The sequence below is a fragment of the Mchenga conophoros genome, linkage group LG20 (genome assembly GCF_057382185.1).
Source record: "Mchenga conophoros isolate Kocher_MC1m ecotype Shallow Benthic linkage group LG20, M_conophoros_male_GT1.1, whole genome shotgun sequence".
NCBI classification, from domain to species: Eukaryota; Metazoa; Chordata; class Actinopteri; order Cichliformes; family Cichlidae; genus Mchenga; species Mchenga conophoros.
In genome coordinates, this window is record NC_140545.1 from 21348684 (window position 1) to 21367738 (window position 19055).

General features: G+C 39.1%; 4 protein-coding genes across 4 annotated transcripts; 3 read left to right on the forward strand and 1 right to left on the reverse strand.

Moving 5' to 3' along the window:
- Nucleotides 1–239: 239 nt before the first annotated feature.
- Nucleotides 240–4695, reverse strand: LOC146550745 (eukaryotic translation initiation factor 4E type 3-like). Its single transcript, XM_085259609.1, has 7 exons — nucleotides 4152–4695; nucleotides 3220–3292; nucleotides 2825–2919; nucleotides 2680–2740; nucleotides 2528–2594; nucleotides 2119–2274; nucleotides 240–2027 (listed from the first exon to the last, which is right to left on the reverse strand). Exons 1-7 carry the CDS (start codon nucleotides 4316–4318, stop codon nucleotides 1981–1983), a joined length of 666 nt encoding a protein of 221 aa, XP_085115735.1. The 5' UTR covers nucleotides 4319–4695; the 3' UTR covers nucleotides 240–1980.
- Nucleotides 4687–10002, forward strand: LOC146550746 (serine/threonine-protein phosphatase 4 regulatory subunit 2-A-like). Its single transcript, XM_085259608.1, has 9 exons — nucleotides 4687–4835; nucleotides 5490–5571; nucleotides 5732–5902; nucleotides 6968–7061; nucleotides 7184–7221; nucleotides 7396–7470; nucleotides 7636–7782; nucleotides 8028–8314; nucleotides 8774–10002. The coding sequence occupies exons 1-9, from the start codon at nucleotides 4802–4804 to the stop codon at nucleotides 9061–9063; spliced, it is 1218 nt and encodes a 405-aa protein (XP_085115734.1). The 5' UTR covers nucleotides 4687–4801; the 3' UTR covers nucleotides 9064–10002.
- Nucleotides 10003–13629: 3627 nt separating this feature from the next.
- guca1b (guanylate cyclase activator 1B) lies at nucleotides 13630–15563 on the forward strand. The gene is made up of 4 exons (XM_085259309.1): nucleotides 13630–14106; nucleotides 14526–14675; nucleotides 14801–14915; nucleotides 15125–15563. The coding sequence occupies exons 1-4, from the start codon at nucleotides 13903–13905 to the stop codon at nucleotides 15247–15249; spliced, it is 594 nt and encodes a 197-aa protein (XP_085115435.1). The 5' UTR covers nucleotides 13630–13902; the 3' UTR covers nucleotides 15250–15563.
- A 137-nt stretch (nucleotides 15564–15700) lies between these two features.
- Nucleotides 15701–18200, forward strand: oard1 (O-acyl-ADP-ribose deacylase 1). The gene is made up of 6 exons (XM_085259308.1): nucleotides 15701–15896; nucleotides 16032–16140; nucleotides 16250–16415; nucleotides 17497–17555; nucleotides 17673–17785; nucleotides 17920–18200. The coding sequence occupies exons 1-6, from the start codon at nucleotides 15832–15834 to the stop codon at nucleotides 18065–18067; spliced, it is 660 nt and encodes a 219-aa protein (XP_085115434.1). The 5' UTR covers nucleotides 15701–15831; the 3' UTR covers nucleotides 18068–18200.
- Nucleotides 18201–19055: the final 855 nt, after the last annotated feature.

Sequence of the window (19055 nt, forward strand, 5' to 3'; positions counted from 1 at the left end):
TTTGTTTTGTCACAGCAGGAAGTGGACAGTGCTCTGCATATATTACAGTACCTTAAATGCTCTGGCAGTGATCTTTGGCAAGAAGAAGGGAAGACACTTCTAAAACATGACCTTTTCTGGGACTCCTGTCGACAGTGTTTTTCTATTATGATAGCACCTAAAATTTCAGGATATTCTTTCATATTCAGTTTAATTAAACTATAGCAGAAAAGTATCAATAAAAAGAAAGAAAAAACATGAAAGTTTGAACATTTTTATTTCTTTTAAACATCATCATACAAATCATACAAACAGAAGACTTTAACAATGTAAACTGCTGATGAACACAAGGCACCATCCAAGATCAACAATCAGTTACAAGGTCTGAGATCTGCAATGACTAGTCAGCTGTACATGTGCAAGGAAACGCTATTGTTATTCTCTTATCCTACAGTATGTGCTCTTAACGTTACTATAAAAACGGAACGTTACGGGTTAAAGAAAGCAATTTTGGCAAGTGCTATATTCATCTAGCAGAGTACTGAAGCTGAGCCACATTACAAATACGTCAACATTTGATTGATAAATGACAGCAGCAGTCTTTCTGTTGGTGTCAATGGTAATTTTGTGGAAATCAAGTCAATTGTATGAGTATTGCAGTATCAGTTAAAAAAGAAAAAAGAAAAAAAAAAGCTCTGTTGAAAAGGCGCCTTTTGTGAGACATTTTAACATGAATTTTGACAATGCTTAAACATGGCTGATTTTAAATTGCACATAGGTTTACTCATATGACACCACAGAGGCAACGAATTTTCGAGAAACTAAAACCACCTTAGTACAACAGAAATAAACTATCACTAATGAACTTTTTTCCTGTAGTTTTGGCATTGCTGCTACAATAACATCTCTTCTTAAAAATATTTAAATTGGCTCCAAACAGCAACAGCTTCTTTGTGCCCTCGTGATAGCTTTCTCTGTGTTGTGTATTTATTGGTCATATTTTTCTGGGGGCAGTTTTATGTACTTCAGACTTAAGAGAATACATAAAAACATTGCACTTGATTAGATAGGTGACACAAAACCAAATTGTATTTGGTCTCAGTTACCACAACTCCATATGCTGTTAACTCCAGAGGGATTATGAGACGTCTTATATACACAGTACAAAGTGCTTGATATGGAGCAGAGGCTTAAATAAAAATGACAACCACAACACGGCAAATTTCCTACAGAATAGAAATTATTGCATATATTTCTCAGCATCTACTCAAGGTGTCTTGTGCACCAAGGTCACTTTATTGTAACACTAACATATTCTTTTCCCCATTCTTCTTATTCTACACAAGAAAAAAAAAGTGCAATTTATATTCACATAGTCGCCTTACAGAATACTAATTATTCATCTTGTCCTGAACAGACAACAGTATTTTCTTACTGTAATTTACAAAAAGATAAAATTGTTGGCTAGAAAAGCTGTGTAATGTGTTGTTAATATAAAGGTTTGCTTGTGATACTTTCTTTGCTCAAATTTGCCCCAAAATTAGATGTAGTTCAAAGACCTAGCTTTTTATGTTCTTGGTAAACTACACAAAGTAAGCTAGAATACATCTACACAAATTACTGTTTTGGTTACAATTCTGTAAAATTGTGCAGTATTAAAATAAAAAATAAAAATAAAAAAATACTTAAAACATACAAATACTCCTGTAGACATATTTAAACTAAAATGGCTTTACTTTAGACTAAAACAATGATATTTTTTATCATGTATGACAATAATACTTAAAAGATGTGAAATTTCCTTGACTTTGAGGCGTTATACGTGAAATACATTGAGGTAATTAAAATGATACATGAAGCAAATCGAATGCTCCAAAATTTGCCCCAGTATTATCACACACACACCCCCCCCCCCCTTCCCAAAAGAAAATTAAAACACGTTCATGAGCAAAACAAAACAAAACAAAACAAACCCACACAAAAAAAGGTTCTTGAGAGTTGCTAATGTCTTGATCTACCTCCTTCGAAAGCATGGTGCTCCTCGTGGGCTGAAATATAACAGAAGATCTTATCACATCTCATGATTTCAGTCATTAAAAATGATAATACCGCACCCAAAGAAAAGAAGAAAATACTCACGTTTATAAAACACCGCTTTAAAAGGTACTTGTGGAAGGAGCTCGTTGATCCTTCCTATGATGTTTGACTCGCTAACACAAGAAGCATTTCCATTCCAGACCTGAACGACATCTTCTCTGTCTCTTATACTAACGCTGACTCCAACTACTTCATCCTCTGTAAATAATAATAATTATTAAGCATTATAGATAGATAGATAGATAGATAGATAGATAGATAGATAGATAGATAGATAGATAGATAGATAGATAGATAGATAGATAGATAGATAGATAGATAGATAGATAGATAGATAGATAGATAGATAGATAGATAGAGTTTGCAAGAGATCTATCTATCTATCTATCTATCTATCTATCTATCTATCTATCTAAATAATCACAGTCAAAAACATTTAAAAGAATTTTACCTGCAGCACAATAATCACTGAACTGCTCTCCAATAATAGCCAAAAGCAACTCCTTCCACACAGCAGACTATAAATGAGAAGACAGCTTTATTTAATGATCATGAAAGTAGATAGTGTACAAAACAAACGCTTAAATGTGTTGTAAAACTTACAGTGCATTCTTTGGGTACTTTCATTTTCCACACACCACCTTTGGCATTGCTTTCTTCTTCCCTGTATGCAAACAAGGAAGTGCCATTACAAATGATAAAAATGACATCATGTGAAAACAAATGTTGTTCTTGAGGTTCATCTCACCAGAGTGGTTTTCTTTCTCCTCTCATCAGATGATAGCTCCATCTCAGCGGCAAGCTGGAGACCCCAGGTATGTTGTTGTAAACTCTCCAAAAGTTCTACTCCAGAGCAAAGGTGAACAGAGGAAATGGGTCATTTTATTGAACCATTTACCAACACACAGAGTACAGACATTTGGCCTTGATGATATTTTGCAGTGGCCAAAAAGAACTTCCTCATTACTCTTATCTACACACACCCACTGATAAACTGGCATTCCTATTACAAGACGCTTAGTCAAGAGCTGAGAGTACTTTGAATAAAATTATGAATTGCTTTTAAATACAAGGACATCAATCATAAACATTTTAAACACCAACCACCAACAAATGTACAACCACTTTGTGTAGTCATCATACCTGGACAGTCTCCACAGTGTAGATTTTCTTCAAGTTTGACTCACACTCAGCTGCTGTTGTTCCTGGTAGAGATCTATCATGAAAAGAAAATCAGATTCTACCTTCTTTTCTTTTTTAAATTCAAGCTTATAAATATCTCAGATCAACTAAATAAACCGTTTTTCTGAGCTATATTAATCACATGTGTCCAAATCATGCCCTTTGAGCAGACAGGATGGGGTAGAGAGTTTTTTTTTTTTTTTTTTTTTTTTGGGGGGGGGGGGGGGGATCAGATGACAAAAAACGCCAGTAAACAGTAAACAACACTGACCCCGTTTGAACACTGCACCCTCTGATTTGTGGAGCAAAACAGTGGACGATGGGCTTGTGTAACTGTGTTGCTTACTTAGTGTGATTACTTAGTGTCAAACTAGAAACTTTATTGAAAAGTAAAAGTAAATTTTACTTAAACAGAAGTAGTGACTCACTAAACAATAACAATCACATGAGCAGCAACAGAATAACACCTGTGCTAATAAGAACGTACAGTGACCTTATCTGAAATCACACCGAGTTATTAATATTCAGGTAGCCAGTCATAATTACACCCTTTGCTTATTTTAAGATCCTTCCAAGAAGAGGAATTGTTTATGTAGGTCAGACAGGAAACAGTTGGCAGATAAGCTGCATCACCATTACCAAAAATTTTGTATGTGTATCTCGTGCAATGTTCTTTTCTGATTAAATAAAGAAAAAACAACAACAATCCGCGTTTTGCTGTTAAGATCACTTGTTATATTATCTAAGCTGCAATGCCTGACTTACAGTAGAGGCCTGATAAATTCATTTCCCCTCTTTGTTCTCCATAAGAGGTCAACAACAAAGAGTTCACCCAGACAACTACAGCAACTGCTAAGACAAGCGGGAGTAGGTGAAATTAAACAGTTTCTTACCTGTCGAGCCAGAATGTCCACGGAGAATGTAAAGGCAGGGTGTCATTTCCATTGTTATTGTTATTAGAAATCCCTCCCAAATTTCTGTCACTGATATGAATGTTGTGCTCCAGCAGACTCGGGCTGGATGATGAGCTCAGTTGTAATGCAGCTACTGGAACTGCCATCGTTACCACTGAAAGCCAAGTGACCACGTATTAAAAACTAGCCGATGTCTTGCTTTCACTGTTGCCGTCGTCCGCGGTGTAAATATATAGGCTCCTTAGGTAAAACTAACCACGATCAGCTGCTGACTCATTGGTCGCTTCACCGGTTTGCGCCGTCACAACACAAAACGATGACGCCCCGCTGACTGCCTGCGGCATCTACAGCGCGCCAGAGCGATCGAGAAGTTTCCCTCACGTAATCCTGCACATCCAGTAAATGAAAATATTAATACCTCCGCGGCGAGAATAACAAGTATTTTAATTTTAGCAACTTATTTCTTTGCGGGGGGTAGAGCTCTGCTTTGTTGATCTTCGCGTCTTCCGCAAATGTGAATACGTAATTGCTGACATGCGCAGTCGTCACTGCCACCAGCTTTGTTGGGTTGCTACCTGCTAACGTGATACTAACCTGCAAGTATTTCTTGCCTGTGACTGGCCACAGCAATGGACATCGACGCATTGTTGGAAGCGTTTCAAGGCAATGTTTGCAGTTGTTAAATGAGTTATTATTAGCTTAATTATTTCCTTTATGTTTGGTTTAATGCCCTGAGCAAAATGTCTCATGTTTGCTAACTACGTTATCTCGTAACTTAGCTTATCAACAACAACTAGCGTTTAGAAGAAGCATCTAGCGTCTCTGAATTCAGTCTCTGCATGATTTCACCATTTTAATGCTGTCTTCTGCATGCAAAAATTTCGTCTTCACACACTTTACACCTTTTTATTTCCCCACGGACGCTTAGCGATTATGTAAACAGCTAGCTTGATAACGTCACAACATGCTGCTAACAATAAAATGCTAGCTAACTAACTTGTGGGAACTTTCCATATAGTTAACTGAGAACGGTTTGGGGATTTTATGAAGTTGCACTTAATATTTGGTCTTCTTTAATAAATGTATTGTCTTTTGATGCAGCAGTAAATATTTTAATTGATGTCACTGTAATTTGGAGAAGCCTGAAACCAAACATTATCTTCTCAGGTTATTTTAAAAGTATTCAACTTTCATATTTAGTTCAGTGTAGCCGTATGCATTTGTTTTATTATCTTGGGGATCAGCGTTGTTTCCTAGCTTGTTTTAAAGTTATTAAAGTTAAACTTTCTTTTTTTTCCTCAATGTTGGCTTTTGCAGATTTTGAGAAGAAAGGGAAGAAAGACACCTGTCCCCCATTGGAGCAATTTTTGTGTCATATTGCCAAGACGGGGCAACCGATGTGAGTACCATGGGTACATGTCAAGAACGATGGCTACACCCATTTTCAAATTTTACACTTTTCTTTTTGCCAAACAGAAATACTGACATCAGTTTTCCTGCAAATAAAATCAGCAGTGCCCTAGCAGATTTGTTTAAAGCAAACTTGCATTGTCTTACAGGATCCCATGGTCACAGTTCAAAACATACTTCATGTTTAAATTGGAAAAAGTCATGGATGATTTTCATGCTGCAACACCAGAACAGAGAGGACCACATAATCCCAATGTAGATATTGTCCCATTTGAAGAAATGAGGAAGAGGATCTTAAAAATAGTGGATGGATACAATGGGTGAGTTGAGATTATAATGAGCAATGGTAAACAAATCCTTAGTCACAACTTCAGTAGTGACTGAGTTTTAACCAATAGTTTTTATTATTGGTATTCTTATATGCTGTCTGTTAAATCAAAACATAACCACAAAAACGTTTGAGCATGCATTTTATATAAAAAATGTACAAGGTTTACTCATATTTTATTCTGCCCACTGTGTGCTGCACTGTGACTAACAGGGTGGGCAATATACCCTCATAAATTATATCACAATATTTTAAGAAAATCTGCAATAATGATATTTCTGATAGGTGAAAAAATACTGAATTGCTAATTGAATCTTGCAGGCAGTGTGACTGCAGTGTGAATCTACTGAAACAAGATGCCAACAGCAGGCTTATAGTGCAATAGCAGTGACACAGTAGTATACCGAGTGTTTTCCCCTGGAAATTTTAATTAAAAGAATAAAAGAAGTGTTTAACAATACCCAAGGTATCTTAACATTATAACTCTTTGGGAGGTTGCACAATATTGTGATATAAAAAATGAACAATGGGATGTGATCTTGCTATCATATAGAGTACAACTAGCAAGCGCTCCAGCAATGCTGGATGGAGTCATTTGTTTACTTTTGGGCCTCACATCACCAACTGCTAGCGTCTCCTGCTTAGTAGCCTGGGTGTATTCAACAGTGTTTGGTGAAGCAGATCTATTGATTCCACCTTCAGTGAGAATAGTTTTTGGGCATATTTTGCAAAGTAACGTATTTAGTTGGAAGCAGCCTTTTTAGGTTCTAAAATCATTGCCTTGCTCTCAAATATCTGTATTTGAGCAATTGGTGTGTGCGTGGGAACACTTTTAACACTTTAAAACAAACTATATGAAGTGTTATGTTAATAAGCAATCTCACTAAATTATTTGCATCATAGCTTGTGATCATTTATGACTGTGGCTGACCAGATACATGCAGATTATTCTTTTTTTTTTCTCTCTCTCTCTTTTTTGCTGCATGTATTAAACTCTTACTTGCTTATACTCATCATCATCTGTTCCCTGATCCTAAATATTTCTCTAACTTTACAGAATCCCATTCACCATTCAGCGTCTGTGTGAACTCCTTATGGACCCTAAGCGAAACTACACAGGAACAGACAAGTTTCTCAGGGGTTTGGAGAAGGTGAACAATAAACCATATTATCTTAGTATTTGAACAAAAAGATAAACAATATTAGCATATCAGAATGTAAATGTACATTTCATGGCTTGAAAAAAAAGCTTATATTTTTTTCTCCTTTTCAGAATGTAATGGTGGTGAGCTGTATCTACCCCACATCAGAGTGAGTACATTGGCTGTTAAGATTCTGTTTCCTTTGCTCTTCTGTGTGCTGTATTTTTCTCAAGCTGCTTCTGTTGACAGTAATGGTCCCCTGAGATTTTATGCATTATTATTGAGTCACACTTACGGCAGCCATTTAACAGCCAGTTACCTGTGCCTTTCTACCTCTTTAAAGGAAAAATGGGGCATCCAGTATAAACAGAATGAATGGGGTGATGTTTCCTGGCAACTCTTCTCTGTATACAGACAGGTGGGTGCAAAATGTCAGTGACTGATTTATACAAATTTGAAATTGCTTCATAAACTGCTAGCAAGTGGGAACATTTTAAAGCCGTATTACATAAGGACAACCACAGTATAGTAAAGACAAAGCTATCTTGCCTGTCAGAAATAATAGTTTGTTCTTTTGGAGTAGAAATGTGAATGGGCCAGACACACCAAAACCACTTAACAGACCAAAGCTGTCATTGCCAACATCACTTTCCACCAACGGGCTCCCTGATTGTCCAGTCAGCAAAGAACCAGAGCCAGCCACAGAGGAGGTGGAGGAGCAGTGCGTAAGGTAAGTTGTTTGATCTGGTAATATGTCCTAACAAGAGTGTTTTATACTCTTGACACACTACTACACTACACTAATTCCTGCTTTTTAGTTTTTTGTTAGTTTTTTTATATCTCCTCTCTTGACCTCTCGTTTATAATTAGGTTTTGTCAAGACCCTGCCTTAAGAAAAAAACAAACAAAGAGCAACTCATTGGCTGGCATTTCAGTATATAATCTGTTTAACAGATTTTACTGTGTTTGTTTCAGTGAAACCTCACTATCAGAAGGTGAGATGACGCCAAATAGTGGGATAAAGAATAAACACCCAGAAGAAGAGGATTCTGATGGTGATAAGCAAGAGGTGAAGAGACTGAAATTTGATGAAACGGAGGAGAATGAAACAACAAATGAAAAAAATGAGTCGTCTTGCCATCAAGGGCCAGAGAGCTCGCCAGAGAGCTCGCCAGAGACACCAGAGTCTTCAAAACACTCCTGTGGTCAAGAATACAAAAGTGGAACATCTTGTGACACACCTAGTGTATCGGACAATCATGGTATGTGTTCATGATCCTTATTTAGGCTATTTTATGACTTCTGACACTACAGTAATTGATAGTGTCTTCATAATAGTTGCATTCTTATAAATCCAAATACACAGGGGCTTATACGTGTTACAAAAAAGACAACATAGATCTTTTTAGTACAGATCTCTTGGCTGTTGCCATTTCTCTGTAGTAGAACATAAATGCAAACTGACTAAAACCTAGTTAGCCTAAAGTTAAAGCAAGATTTCTGTGCCCTTCAAACAGGCAAATGATCTGAATAGTTTTGTGAAAATCTCTCACCTTATACCTTCTTAGCTTCTGATAAAGGTGCATTGATGTGTCTTTCCATATTAAAGTATTATTGCACTAGTCTTTAAATTGACATATTCAGCTGGATAGCCTACCAGTTAGTTGCCGCAGAATGTCACTTAAAACATCATGTTAAAATACCTTCTACTTTGCTTCCAGAGCCAAAAAGCACACAATCAGGACCCTCTGAGGTGGAAGAAGACTCATCTGAGGATACGGCTGATCACAGTCTGAAGAGCGATAGCACTGTGGACAAATCTGAGCAGCCTGTTCCATCAGAGGAAAGTTTTGAGCTGGACAGTGGGGAAGGAAACAGCAGCGATGGAGATGACTTAAGCAGTGACAAGCAGATACCCTCTTCCAGTAATTCACCAGACTTGTCAACAGAGGGCGTTGCTGGCATTTCAAAGAGTGCAGAGACTGCAATAGAGCCTGGGGAACTTGACTAACTTCAAGGCCTGTCTGCCATCTGACTTTTTTTTTTCTTCTTTTTTTACACTGTATGATACCACACCAAGGGTATATCTGTAGCACTGTGGACCTGTAAGGACCAAGAGTGATGTGAACCTCTAGATTCCTCACAGAAGGATCTTTTTGTCCTAATCAGTTTCAATTCTCAAGGCCTCACATCACCTGGTCTTTAAACTGGAAGGCATGGATGTAAAAGAAGATTATGGAGACTGCCTTTTTCACTGTTGACTAAAAGTTTTTCTAATCTTTTTTCCCTGATTTTTATATCTGAACGTAATAATTGAACCCTAATAACTAATGTAACTGATGTACTCTGAATTTTCATTATTCATTCGGCATGTATTTCCATAAAGATATGTTTGATAGAGTTTGTTTTAGCCTAAGCACAGTTGTTTTGACTATCTCACTAATGAATGTGTCTCTTAAGGTGAACGAGGACACCTGCCATATAGAATGTGAAGCAATGCTTCACATATTTCTGTTTGCTTTTTCTATGAAGCACATACCGTAAATATATTTCTTATTAACATTATCTTGCACTTGTCAGCTTTGACCCCTTGAAGGATGTGGAAAATGTTATAGTTTTGGTTTTCATTCTATGAAGCCAGTATAAAACGGTATTGTAGTAACCAGTTTGGTTAGATAGAATATTGCTTTTGCTTAAGGGTAGCCATTTCTGCATCAAGCCCTGTAAACAGAATACAAGGTACTTTTACACTGTATGTATGTCATACCTTAGTTTACAGTCGTCACTTTTGATAATTAGGAATTTTTACAGTATGTATCAGTATGTAAATCAGTTTTTGTAGACTTGTAATAAATGTCCACTGCCTTCGTAAAACTGATCATCGCTGGAAACTGAAGGCTTGCGCTTGTATCATAGTATTCATGGAAAGCAATAAATGCTGAAATTTGAAGTGTACCGTACTTTGCCCAGCTGGTGTTAAGGGAGTTGCTTATCCGGGTTAATGTTAACACAACAATTGTGTCCAGGGAATTATTGTTTAGCTGCACTCAAAATGTTATGAGAATAGAAACATTTCCTGACATTATAAAATTTTAGCCCAGAGAAAAATACGAAATTTTATGTACAGTTGTTGTCTGTATCACCTATCTGTTGATATCTAGCATTTTAGTCACACTTGTGAAATCATTCCACTCAAACGTTCTGCTTTCAGCGATATATATGTCAATGTTAGCATAGTTTATTTATATGCTGGTGGTACACCATAACCTTAGCCAAAACATGAGTTTGATAGCATAGTGTTTTTCAACAGCCACATTATTAGGTGCAAATGTTTAATGTAAATGTCTTTGAGGCATTTGGACTTGGTCACGAACACTTGTTAAAGTTCAAAGCAAGTCTCAGAATAGGAAGAAAGGGTGATTTGACTGACTTTTGTTGCTAAACAGGCTGCTCTGAAACTGCTGATCTACTGGGATCTTCCCCTGCAGTCTTATAGTTTATAGAGAAAGGTATAAAAAAGAGAAAATAACCAGCTTGCAGCAGTTCTCTCTGACATTATTTTACTAAGCTAAAACTCTAGAAGTAACAATGACACACACACACCCAGCACGCCCCTGCGGGCGGTTTATCCTTCAAGCTCGGGTCCTCTACCAGAGGCCTGGGAGCTTGAGGGTCCTGCGCAGTATCTTAGCTGTTCCCAGGACTGCGCTCTTCTGGACAGAGATCTCCGATGTTGTTCCCGGGATCTGCTGGAGCCACTCGCCTATCTTGGGAGTCACCGCACCTAGTGCTCCGATTACCACGGGGACCACCGTTACCTTCACCCTCCACATCCTCTCGAGCTCTTCTCTGAGCCCTTGGTATTTCTCCAGCTTCTCGTGTTCCTTCTTCCTGATATTGCTGTCATTCGGAACCGCTACATCGATCACTACGGCCGTCTTCTTCTGTTTGTCTACCACCACTATGTCCGGTTGGTTAGCCACCACCATTTTGTCCGTCTGTATCTGGAAGTCCCACAGGATCTTAGCTCGGTCATTCTCCACCACCCTTGGGGGCATCTCCCATTTTGACCTCGGGACTTCCAGGTTATACTCCGCACAGATGTTCCTGTACACTATGCCGGCCACTTGGTTATGGCGTTCCATGTATGCCTTGCCTGCTAGCATCTTGCACCCTGCTGTTATGTGCTGGATTGTCTCTGGGGCATCTTTACACAGCCTGCACCTGGGGTCTTGCCTGGTATGATAGACCCCAGCCTCTATGGATCTTGTGCTCAGAGCTTGTTCTTGTGCTGCCATGATTAGTGCCTCTGTGCTGTCTTTCAGTCCAGCTTTGTCCAGCCACTGGTAGGATTTCTGGATATCAGCCACCTCCTCTATCTGCCGGTGGTACATACCGTGCAGGGCTCTGTCCTTCCATGATGGTTCCTCGTCTCCCTCCTCTTTCTTGGGTTTCTGCTGCCTGAGGTATTCACTGAGCACTCGGTCAGTTGGGGCCATCTTCCCAATGCATTCTTGGATGTTCGTTGTCTCATCCTGGACTGTGGTGCTGACACTCACCAGTCCCTGGCCCCCTTCCTTCCGCTTAGCGTACAGCCTCAGGGTGCTGGACTTGGGGTGAAACCCTCCATGCATGGTAAGGAGCTTTCTTGTCTTTATGTCAGTGGCTTCTATCTCCTCCTTTGGCCAGCCTATTACCCCAGCAGGGTACCTGATCACGGGCAGGGCGTACGTGTTGATGGCCCGGATCTTGTTCTTACCATTCAGCTGACTCCTCAGGACTTGCCTGACCCTCTGCAGGTACTTGGTGGTTGCAGCTTTTCTAGCAGCCTCTTCATGGTTCCCATTCGCCTGCGGGATCCCCAAGTACTTGTAACTGTCCTCTATGTCTGCAATGTTGCCTTCTGGTAGTTCAATCCCCTCAGTTCTGACTACCTTCCCTCTCTTTGTTACCATCCGACTACACTTCTCCAGTCCGAACGACATTCCAATGTCATTGCTGTATAGCCTGGTAGTGTGGATCAGTGAATCGATGTCTCGTTCACTCTTGGCATACAGCTTGATGTCATCCATGTACAGGAGGTGGCTGACAACTGCTCCGTTCCGTAGTCGGTATCCGTAGCCAGTCTTGTTAATGATCTCACTGAGGGGGTTCAGGCCTATGCAGAACAGCAGTGGGGACAGAGCATCTCCTTGGTAGATCCCGCACTTGATGGTGACTTGTGCTATGGGCTTGGAGTTGGCCTCTAGTGTTGTACGCCACATCCCCATTGAGTTCCTGATGAAGGCTCTGATGTCAATACATGAGCGGGACACAGAAAGGAATTGGCAAGAATACCAGAGGCGCAAAACACCAGCTACTGGTAGACAGAACAATCAACCGAGACTGCAAGACCAGACTGACCAACCTGTGCACTGCCTGGATTGATTACAAGAAGGCCTATGACTCAATGCCCCACAGCTGGATACTGGAATGCCTAGAATTGTACACACACATATATATATATATATATATATATATATATATATAATACATTACAGAAAACTGCCAGGCATGGGTGTAGAAACGGGTGATCAGCACAGGTAAAAGCCTTTGTACGATGACTGGGTGAGGGGGAATATCTCTTGTGTAAGACAGGTGTGAATCATTTTAATCGTGCAAGGATATCATCCAGTGACTCCTCAATGGCCTTGAAACCTCTAAGCTAAGATTATCACTATTCCTGTTGTCAGCGCATATTTTAGCCAGGAAGGAAATGGGCCAAGCCATGTTTTCACCTATAAACAAAAGATAAGATCCTGCTAACGCTGGTGTTCTATTGAAAAAGTATAGCTGTTTCCAAGTCTGCTTTCTACTAAAAAAAAAACAAAACAACAAAAGCCTGCTTGATGTTTGACCCTTTTCCAAAATAGAATTTCTATTTTGAGATATGAGGTGGATTTAAATGCACATCACTAGTGACAACAATTTTATTATAGGCTTCAGTAAGACTAGAGTGGGCATTCATAGAGTAATCAGGGTACCAGTTAATTACCTGGCACCTGAAGGTCAGGGTTTCCAGGGATAACTAAAGGACTGAGCTGAGTGAATTATCAGACGGGTCAGGAGCTTTCTATTTTGGAATAGATTACTTATTAGTCCACAGGTAATACTTTATTTTAATGTGCTTGACCTTTTGTTTGATCATTCTATCATTTCATTTGATTTTCCCCTCAATTATATAACCTCAAAAACTAAAATTTGAATTCTAGCTCTGCTTTGTAAAGCCTTAAATCACTCGATTCAAAACTTTTATACACTATACAGACTTTAGGCCTTAGCTTTGGCATTTTATGCCTTAAAGTAAATTTAAATCATATAATTAAATAATAATACATTTTAATTTGTAAAAATTGAATGAAATCAGAGATCCTTAAAACCCTTTTATGTCATTTTCCCCCACAACTTTTACACACAGTATTGTTTTTCTTCTAGCTTAGTATAGATACAAGCAGCAGCACAATCTTCTCATAATCTGGCTGTGGACTAATTGAATTTGACAAGTGTTCATTTCTAATCCTTTATCATGTGATCCATAGCAGTCTGTGTCTCATCCTCACTTTCAGTAAGGATTTGCCACAATTGAGAGCCGAATAACAATTCAGCTTCTATGGACTTTCATGCCATATTGGTCAATTTGGTTTTTGCTGATTTGCACAAACTTAGCCGCAGCCACTGACTCTGTAACTGAGCACTTTTTTCATTTTGTAATGTAGGTGGAAGCTTAAAAAATGTAACCAGGTCAAACCAGATTTGTGTAATGTAAGAGATAATATTTGTTATTTTCAGCAAGAATAAAAATATTACCAACATGGGTCAACGCCTGAGTGAAGAGAGTGACCAAGACAAGGAAATCGATGTGGCGGAGCTGCAGGAATGGTACAAAAAATTTGTTGTGGAATGCCCAAGTGGAACGCTGTTCATGCACGAGTTCAAGAGTTTTTTTGGCGTTACTCATAACAAGGAAGCTGCAGATTACATTGAAAACATGTTTCGAGCATTTGACAAAAACGGAGTAAGTACAAACTTCAGTTCTGTCTCATTTTAACATTGTTACCAAACTACACAGCAGGACAAGATATTAATACACATTTGTTGATTCGGAAGGTTGCTTGTGCTGTTTCAGCTGATGCCCATTATCATTTTAAATATTTGAAGGGCAGAAAACTCATTTGCAGCAATTTTGAGGGCTAACTTAATTTGTACAAGTAAGGAAAAATGTCATAAATGCTCATGTATCAATTTCACTGAGAATACTTCTTGGGTTTTCAGGGTATACACAGCAAGCAAACTGGATGTTTCAGCTTAGCTCTAGGAATAATGGATAATTTTCCCTATTCTCTGACAGGTTAAAGTCCACACTGAAGTAAACATTTAGGTTCTTAGTCACATCCTTGTATTCCTTCACAACATTTGAACCTTGTGTGCACACAGGACAACACCATTGATTTCTTGGAGTATGTGGCAGCTTTGAACTTAGTCCTTCGAGGAAAACTGGAGCATAAACTTAAATGGACATTCAAAATGTATGACAAAGATGGAAGCGGGTGCATCGACAAAACAGAGCTTCTAGAAATTGTGGAGGTAATATTTACTATTTTAAAGTCTCCATGCGTTCTGCGTAGTTGATATTATGCAGCTGAATTGACTGACTAATGAACTTTAGTCAGTGAAGGAGTCACTGTAACATATTTTCCTGTAACTCTCAGTCTATTTATCGGCTGAAGAAAGCCTGCCATGGAGAGCTGGATGAAGAATGTAATCTGCTGACCCCAGACCAAGTGGTTGACCGGATATTTGAGCTGGTTGATGAAAATGGGGATGGTGAGTGTTTGCAATGGTTCCTAACGGCTTAAAATGTTCCATGGATGATTTAAAACACCTGTGGCATTGTGAAGCACTAATTGTAAAATTGTATGCGTATTCGTTATTGCTTGTTTATATTAAAAGGATAGGTGGGTGCAAGCTTTACAATGGTCATCTATCAGGAATGAAGAAATGTATACTAAGAATAACTGTCCTGCGTCACTTAGGGGAGCTCTCACTGGATGAGTTCATCGATGGAGCACGGAGGGACAAGTGGGTGATGAAGATGCTGCAGATGGATGTGAACCCCGGAGACTGGCTCAATGAGCGACGCCGTAGTGCGGACTTCTAGGGGGAAGCACAGACCGTCAGTCTGTCATGCACAATCCTGATGTGTAACTATTCATATTGTGATTTTGTGTATATTGCAGTTTATATGTATATAAAATAAAACACTGATACTGTCTGACTGCTAACGTGCTATATGCTGTTGTATCATATTTAGATACATGTCCACATCAGTGCTGAGATTTTCACAAGCTTTCATTTATTGCTGCGTATGATGATGTAGGTTTTGTTTGTCTGCCCTTGCTTTATTTTCTTATATGTAATAATATAAGCAAAAAAAAGAGTTATCCAATAAACATATTAATAAATCACAATAAATGTCAAATGTGAATTTCTTAAAACATAAAACACCAAATAAATTTAGGAGACCACAGGAAGTAGCCAACTTTTATTGATAGGCGTTGAATAAAAGACTTCTAAACACAAACATTAGTGTATAGTGTTAAAAATGGGGTTCTATTAAAGTATGCTTTGCAATTATTCTGATGAAAAAGTTAAAATATTTGTTTTGCATATGTATCTGACAAACCTTCACATTCCGAAGGCGTGATCGTCCACAAGGTCTCGCTATTTCTCGCGAGACGATATGTTACGTAGAAGCTTTTCATACACCTCCAAACCAACTAACCTTCCGAGAACGGTGTTATATACGTAAGTTAAACAGCTTTCTGCAGGTAGCAGTTTTTAAGTCATACGAGCGACTGTAGTAGCGCACAGCGTACTGTGCAAACTAGCAAACAGGTCTTCCAGCAGAAATTGAATGTCGATACTTCCGTGTGTTTGTAGTGTGTGTTCAAGATACTTAACAGCAAATCAAATCGCCCTGCAAGTGCTTTACCCTCGCTTGTCAATGTCGTCCGAACCTCATATGTCGGCCAGCACCCACACAACTAAGGTAAAGTTCAGTTTCTGGGGTTTCTCCGTCAAGACACCAGTGTTTACTGTATTTGTTATTCCGTCGTTATGCTTCACGACATTGTCTAATGCTGCCCCCTCCTGGTTAGCCTGCAGAACACAAGTGGAGGCTGAGTTATGTCACCGGGGACCTGTTCTCCTGCCCTGCGCGTGAAGCTCTGGCCCACTGCATCAGCGAGGACATCCGTATGGGGGCAGGCATAGCTGTGGAATTCAGAAAGAGGTTTCAAGGGGTGACTGAGTTAAAAGAGCAAAGTGAGTCAACCCTTTCATTAAAGATTCATCAGGGATGAAGATGTCTTGTGATCATTTTACCAGCATGGACACAGTTTTTTTTAAAAGCCTTTAACCTCCTCCTCACTCGCTTTCCTTTTGTAACAGCCTCGGTTAGGAGTTTTTTCTACACTGTCTGAGAGTATCACATTGTATCAATTTTGTCTGACTCTGTGTACACATTAACTCATATTCTTCCACACACATTCACTCTTACAGAAAGTCAAGGTAGTATCGTATGACAAATGTGTAAATGTGACTTTGTATTTGTATCCTGCTGGGCGTGCCACTTACCAGCGTCATAATGGATGACTGACAGGTGCTCGCTCTCTTGTGTAACCTCCTAAAACTGAGCAAACACCCATCTGCTGACTCGTTTGGAAACGTTGTCTTATGTTTCAAAAATAACTTGCTGAACTTTGTTTCTGAGAACATTTGAAGTGAGGAATAGGTTGAATAATTTTGCCTTAACATGTGAAAGTTTTGGGGAGTTTTCAGAGGCGACGTTGGACCTGATGCCTCTAATTTTGCATAAAGAAGCTTAGCCCACAACTTTATTCGCATGAATAGCAGCCAACTTGGTGCAGGGTCTCTCTAAACACAACACGAAGATACTCAAATGCTTTGCAAGGCACTGACAGATCATGTGGACGCTTCAGTCTGGAAGCTTTATTTTTGGTTATAAAAGGATATTAACAACAGATTCAGTGTCTCTGAATAGAAAGATAGCACGTCAGTTTTTCTCTAAAATGTTTGTGTCAAACAAGGCCTAGTATTACATCAAATGTCTTGGCAGATTAGAGGGAGGATGTGTTTGAACAGGATAGTGCCCAGACACTTTGTGCCACAGCAATGACACATGAGTTTTTGCTTTTTGATTTGTTTGGTTCTCAGGCTAGTAAACTTTTTGATAAACAACTCTACTTTCTAACTTTTTGTGTGTGTGTGTCTTCCGGTGTGTTATTAAGGGTCTAGGGATTTATGAATCTTTTTTTTATCAAGCTTTGTTCTAATGTGGATATTATATTTCTTTTTGTGTTTCTATTCTTTATAATCCAAACAGAAAAAGTGACAGGACAGTGTGCCGTACTGAAAAGCGATGGACGCTTTGTCTACTATCTGGTACACATGTTGATTAAACTTCACTAGATGTACACTTTTAGACAAATCGAGAGATTTTATCCAAAAGCTGTTGTGGTTAGTGCAATGAAATGTTGTTTTTCTATTACTTTATTGTAGATCACAAAGAAAAAGGCAAGCCAGAAACCCACCTATGACAGCCTGAGACAGAGCCTGGAGGATATGAGGTCACATTGCCTGAAGAACCAAGTATCAAGAATATCGATGCCTCGGTTTGTATAATTTTTCTCTTTTGTGACCCTTAATTGAGAGAAATAATAATAAACAAATTCATTTTAAAATCAACTAATTGTGGCATTTATTAAGTTGCTGTGGTAGTTAAATTCTTTATCTATTTCTCTGACAGTATCGGCTGTGGCCTGGATCGACTCAAGTGGACGAGCGTGTCAGAGATACTGGATCAGGTCTTCAAACACACAGACATCTCCATCACAGTTTACAGTCTTCCTCAGAAAGAAGAGACCACAGTGATGAAGGAAAACAGACGCAGATGATTCATGGAAATGTTAATTATTGAAATACTGATGTATATGAAGCCAAGGAGATTTTTTTTTGTCAAAGTTGGAAACATGTTATTTTCTCTGTTAAATAAAATAAAGCTTTCTTTTTATAAAAGAACCCACATAAGCTCATATCCAACTAGTAGTGGTATTATTATAGAACCTTTTTGTAATGACTGTTGGGACTACTTCCAAAATATTTTAATCTGTGTTCATCACTAAATTAAGATGAACCTGGATGAACTCAGTTTAATATCTCATATGGTGTGTTTTATACCACGGGACTGAGTATAAAGCGTCAGTTATCTCTTTATCTCCCCCTTCTTTCACTAAGCATTTACATTGTTGGTTGAGCAAACAGTACCTTTCTCTCTGGTCATCATATAACTTCTGGAGTGCTCATCATGGCCACTGCAAATGCTCAAGGTATTGTATGCTTCTTTATTGATCTGCTGGGGTATTGTGCTTTAATGCAGCCGAGGAACAATGGACCAGATGTGAGTGAAAGAGAGCAGGGAATTTGACACCACAAAGTCAATCCTGCACATCCATTTTCTCCAGTATGGGAAAGCCTTTTAACGCATGATGAAATTCAAGTGGAAAGGGGAGAGGTAATGACATACATTTTCCATTCAAGATATTTTATTGCAATCTCTAAAGGGGGCTTCATCTAACTGTGCGATGATATTCACTTCAGGTGCTGGTAATTAACGCGAACGTCAGTAGTGGCGAGACTGCTTGAACAGTGTGCTGCCTGCTAGCCTCCCATTCTCCTTTGGGGCACTTTCAATAATTCATGAAGAAAAGGCATTAACCGCTGTGCACACTGCGGATGGCTGCCCATTTCCTCCCATATATCCAGGCTGGCTGGGAGACTTTGGTATCACTGCAACCAGCCTCCTCTCTCTTCCTCCTCCTCCTTCCTTCCCATCCCCCTTCCTGCCTGGGAATTAGACTCCACACTGCAGCAGAGCCACCTAGC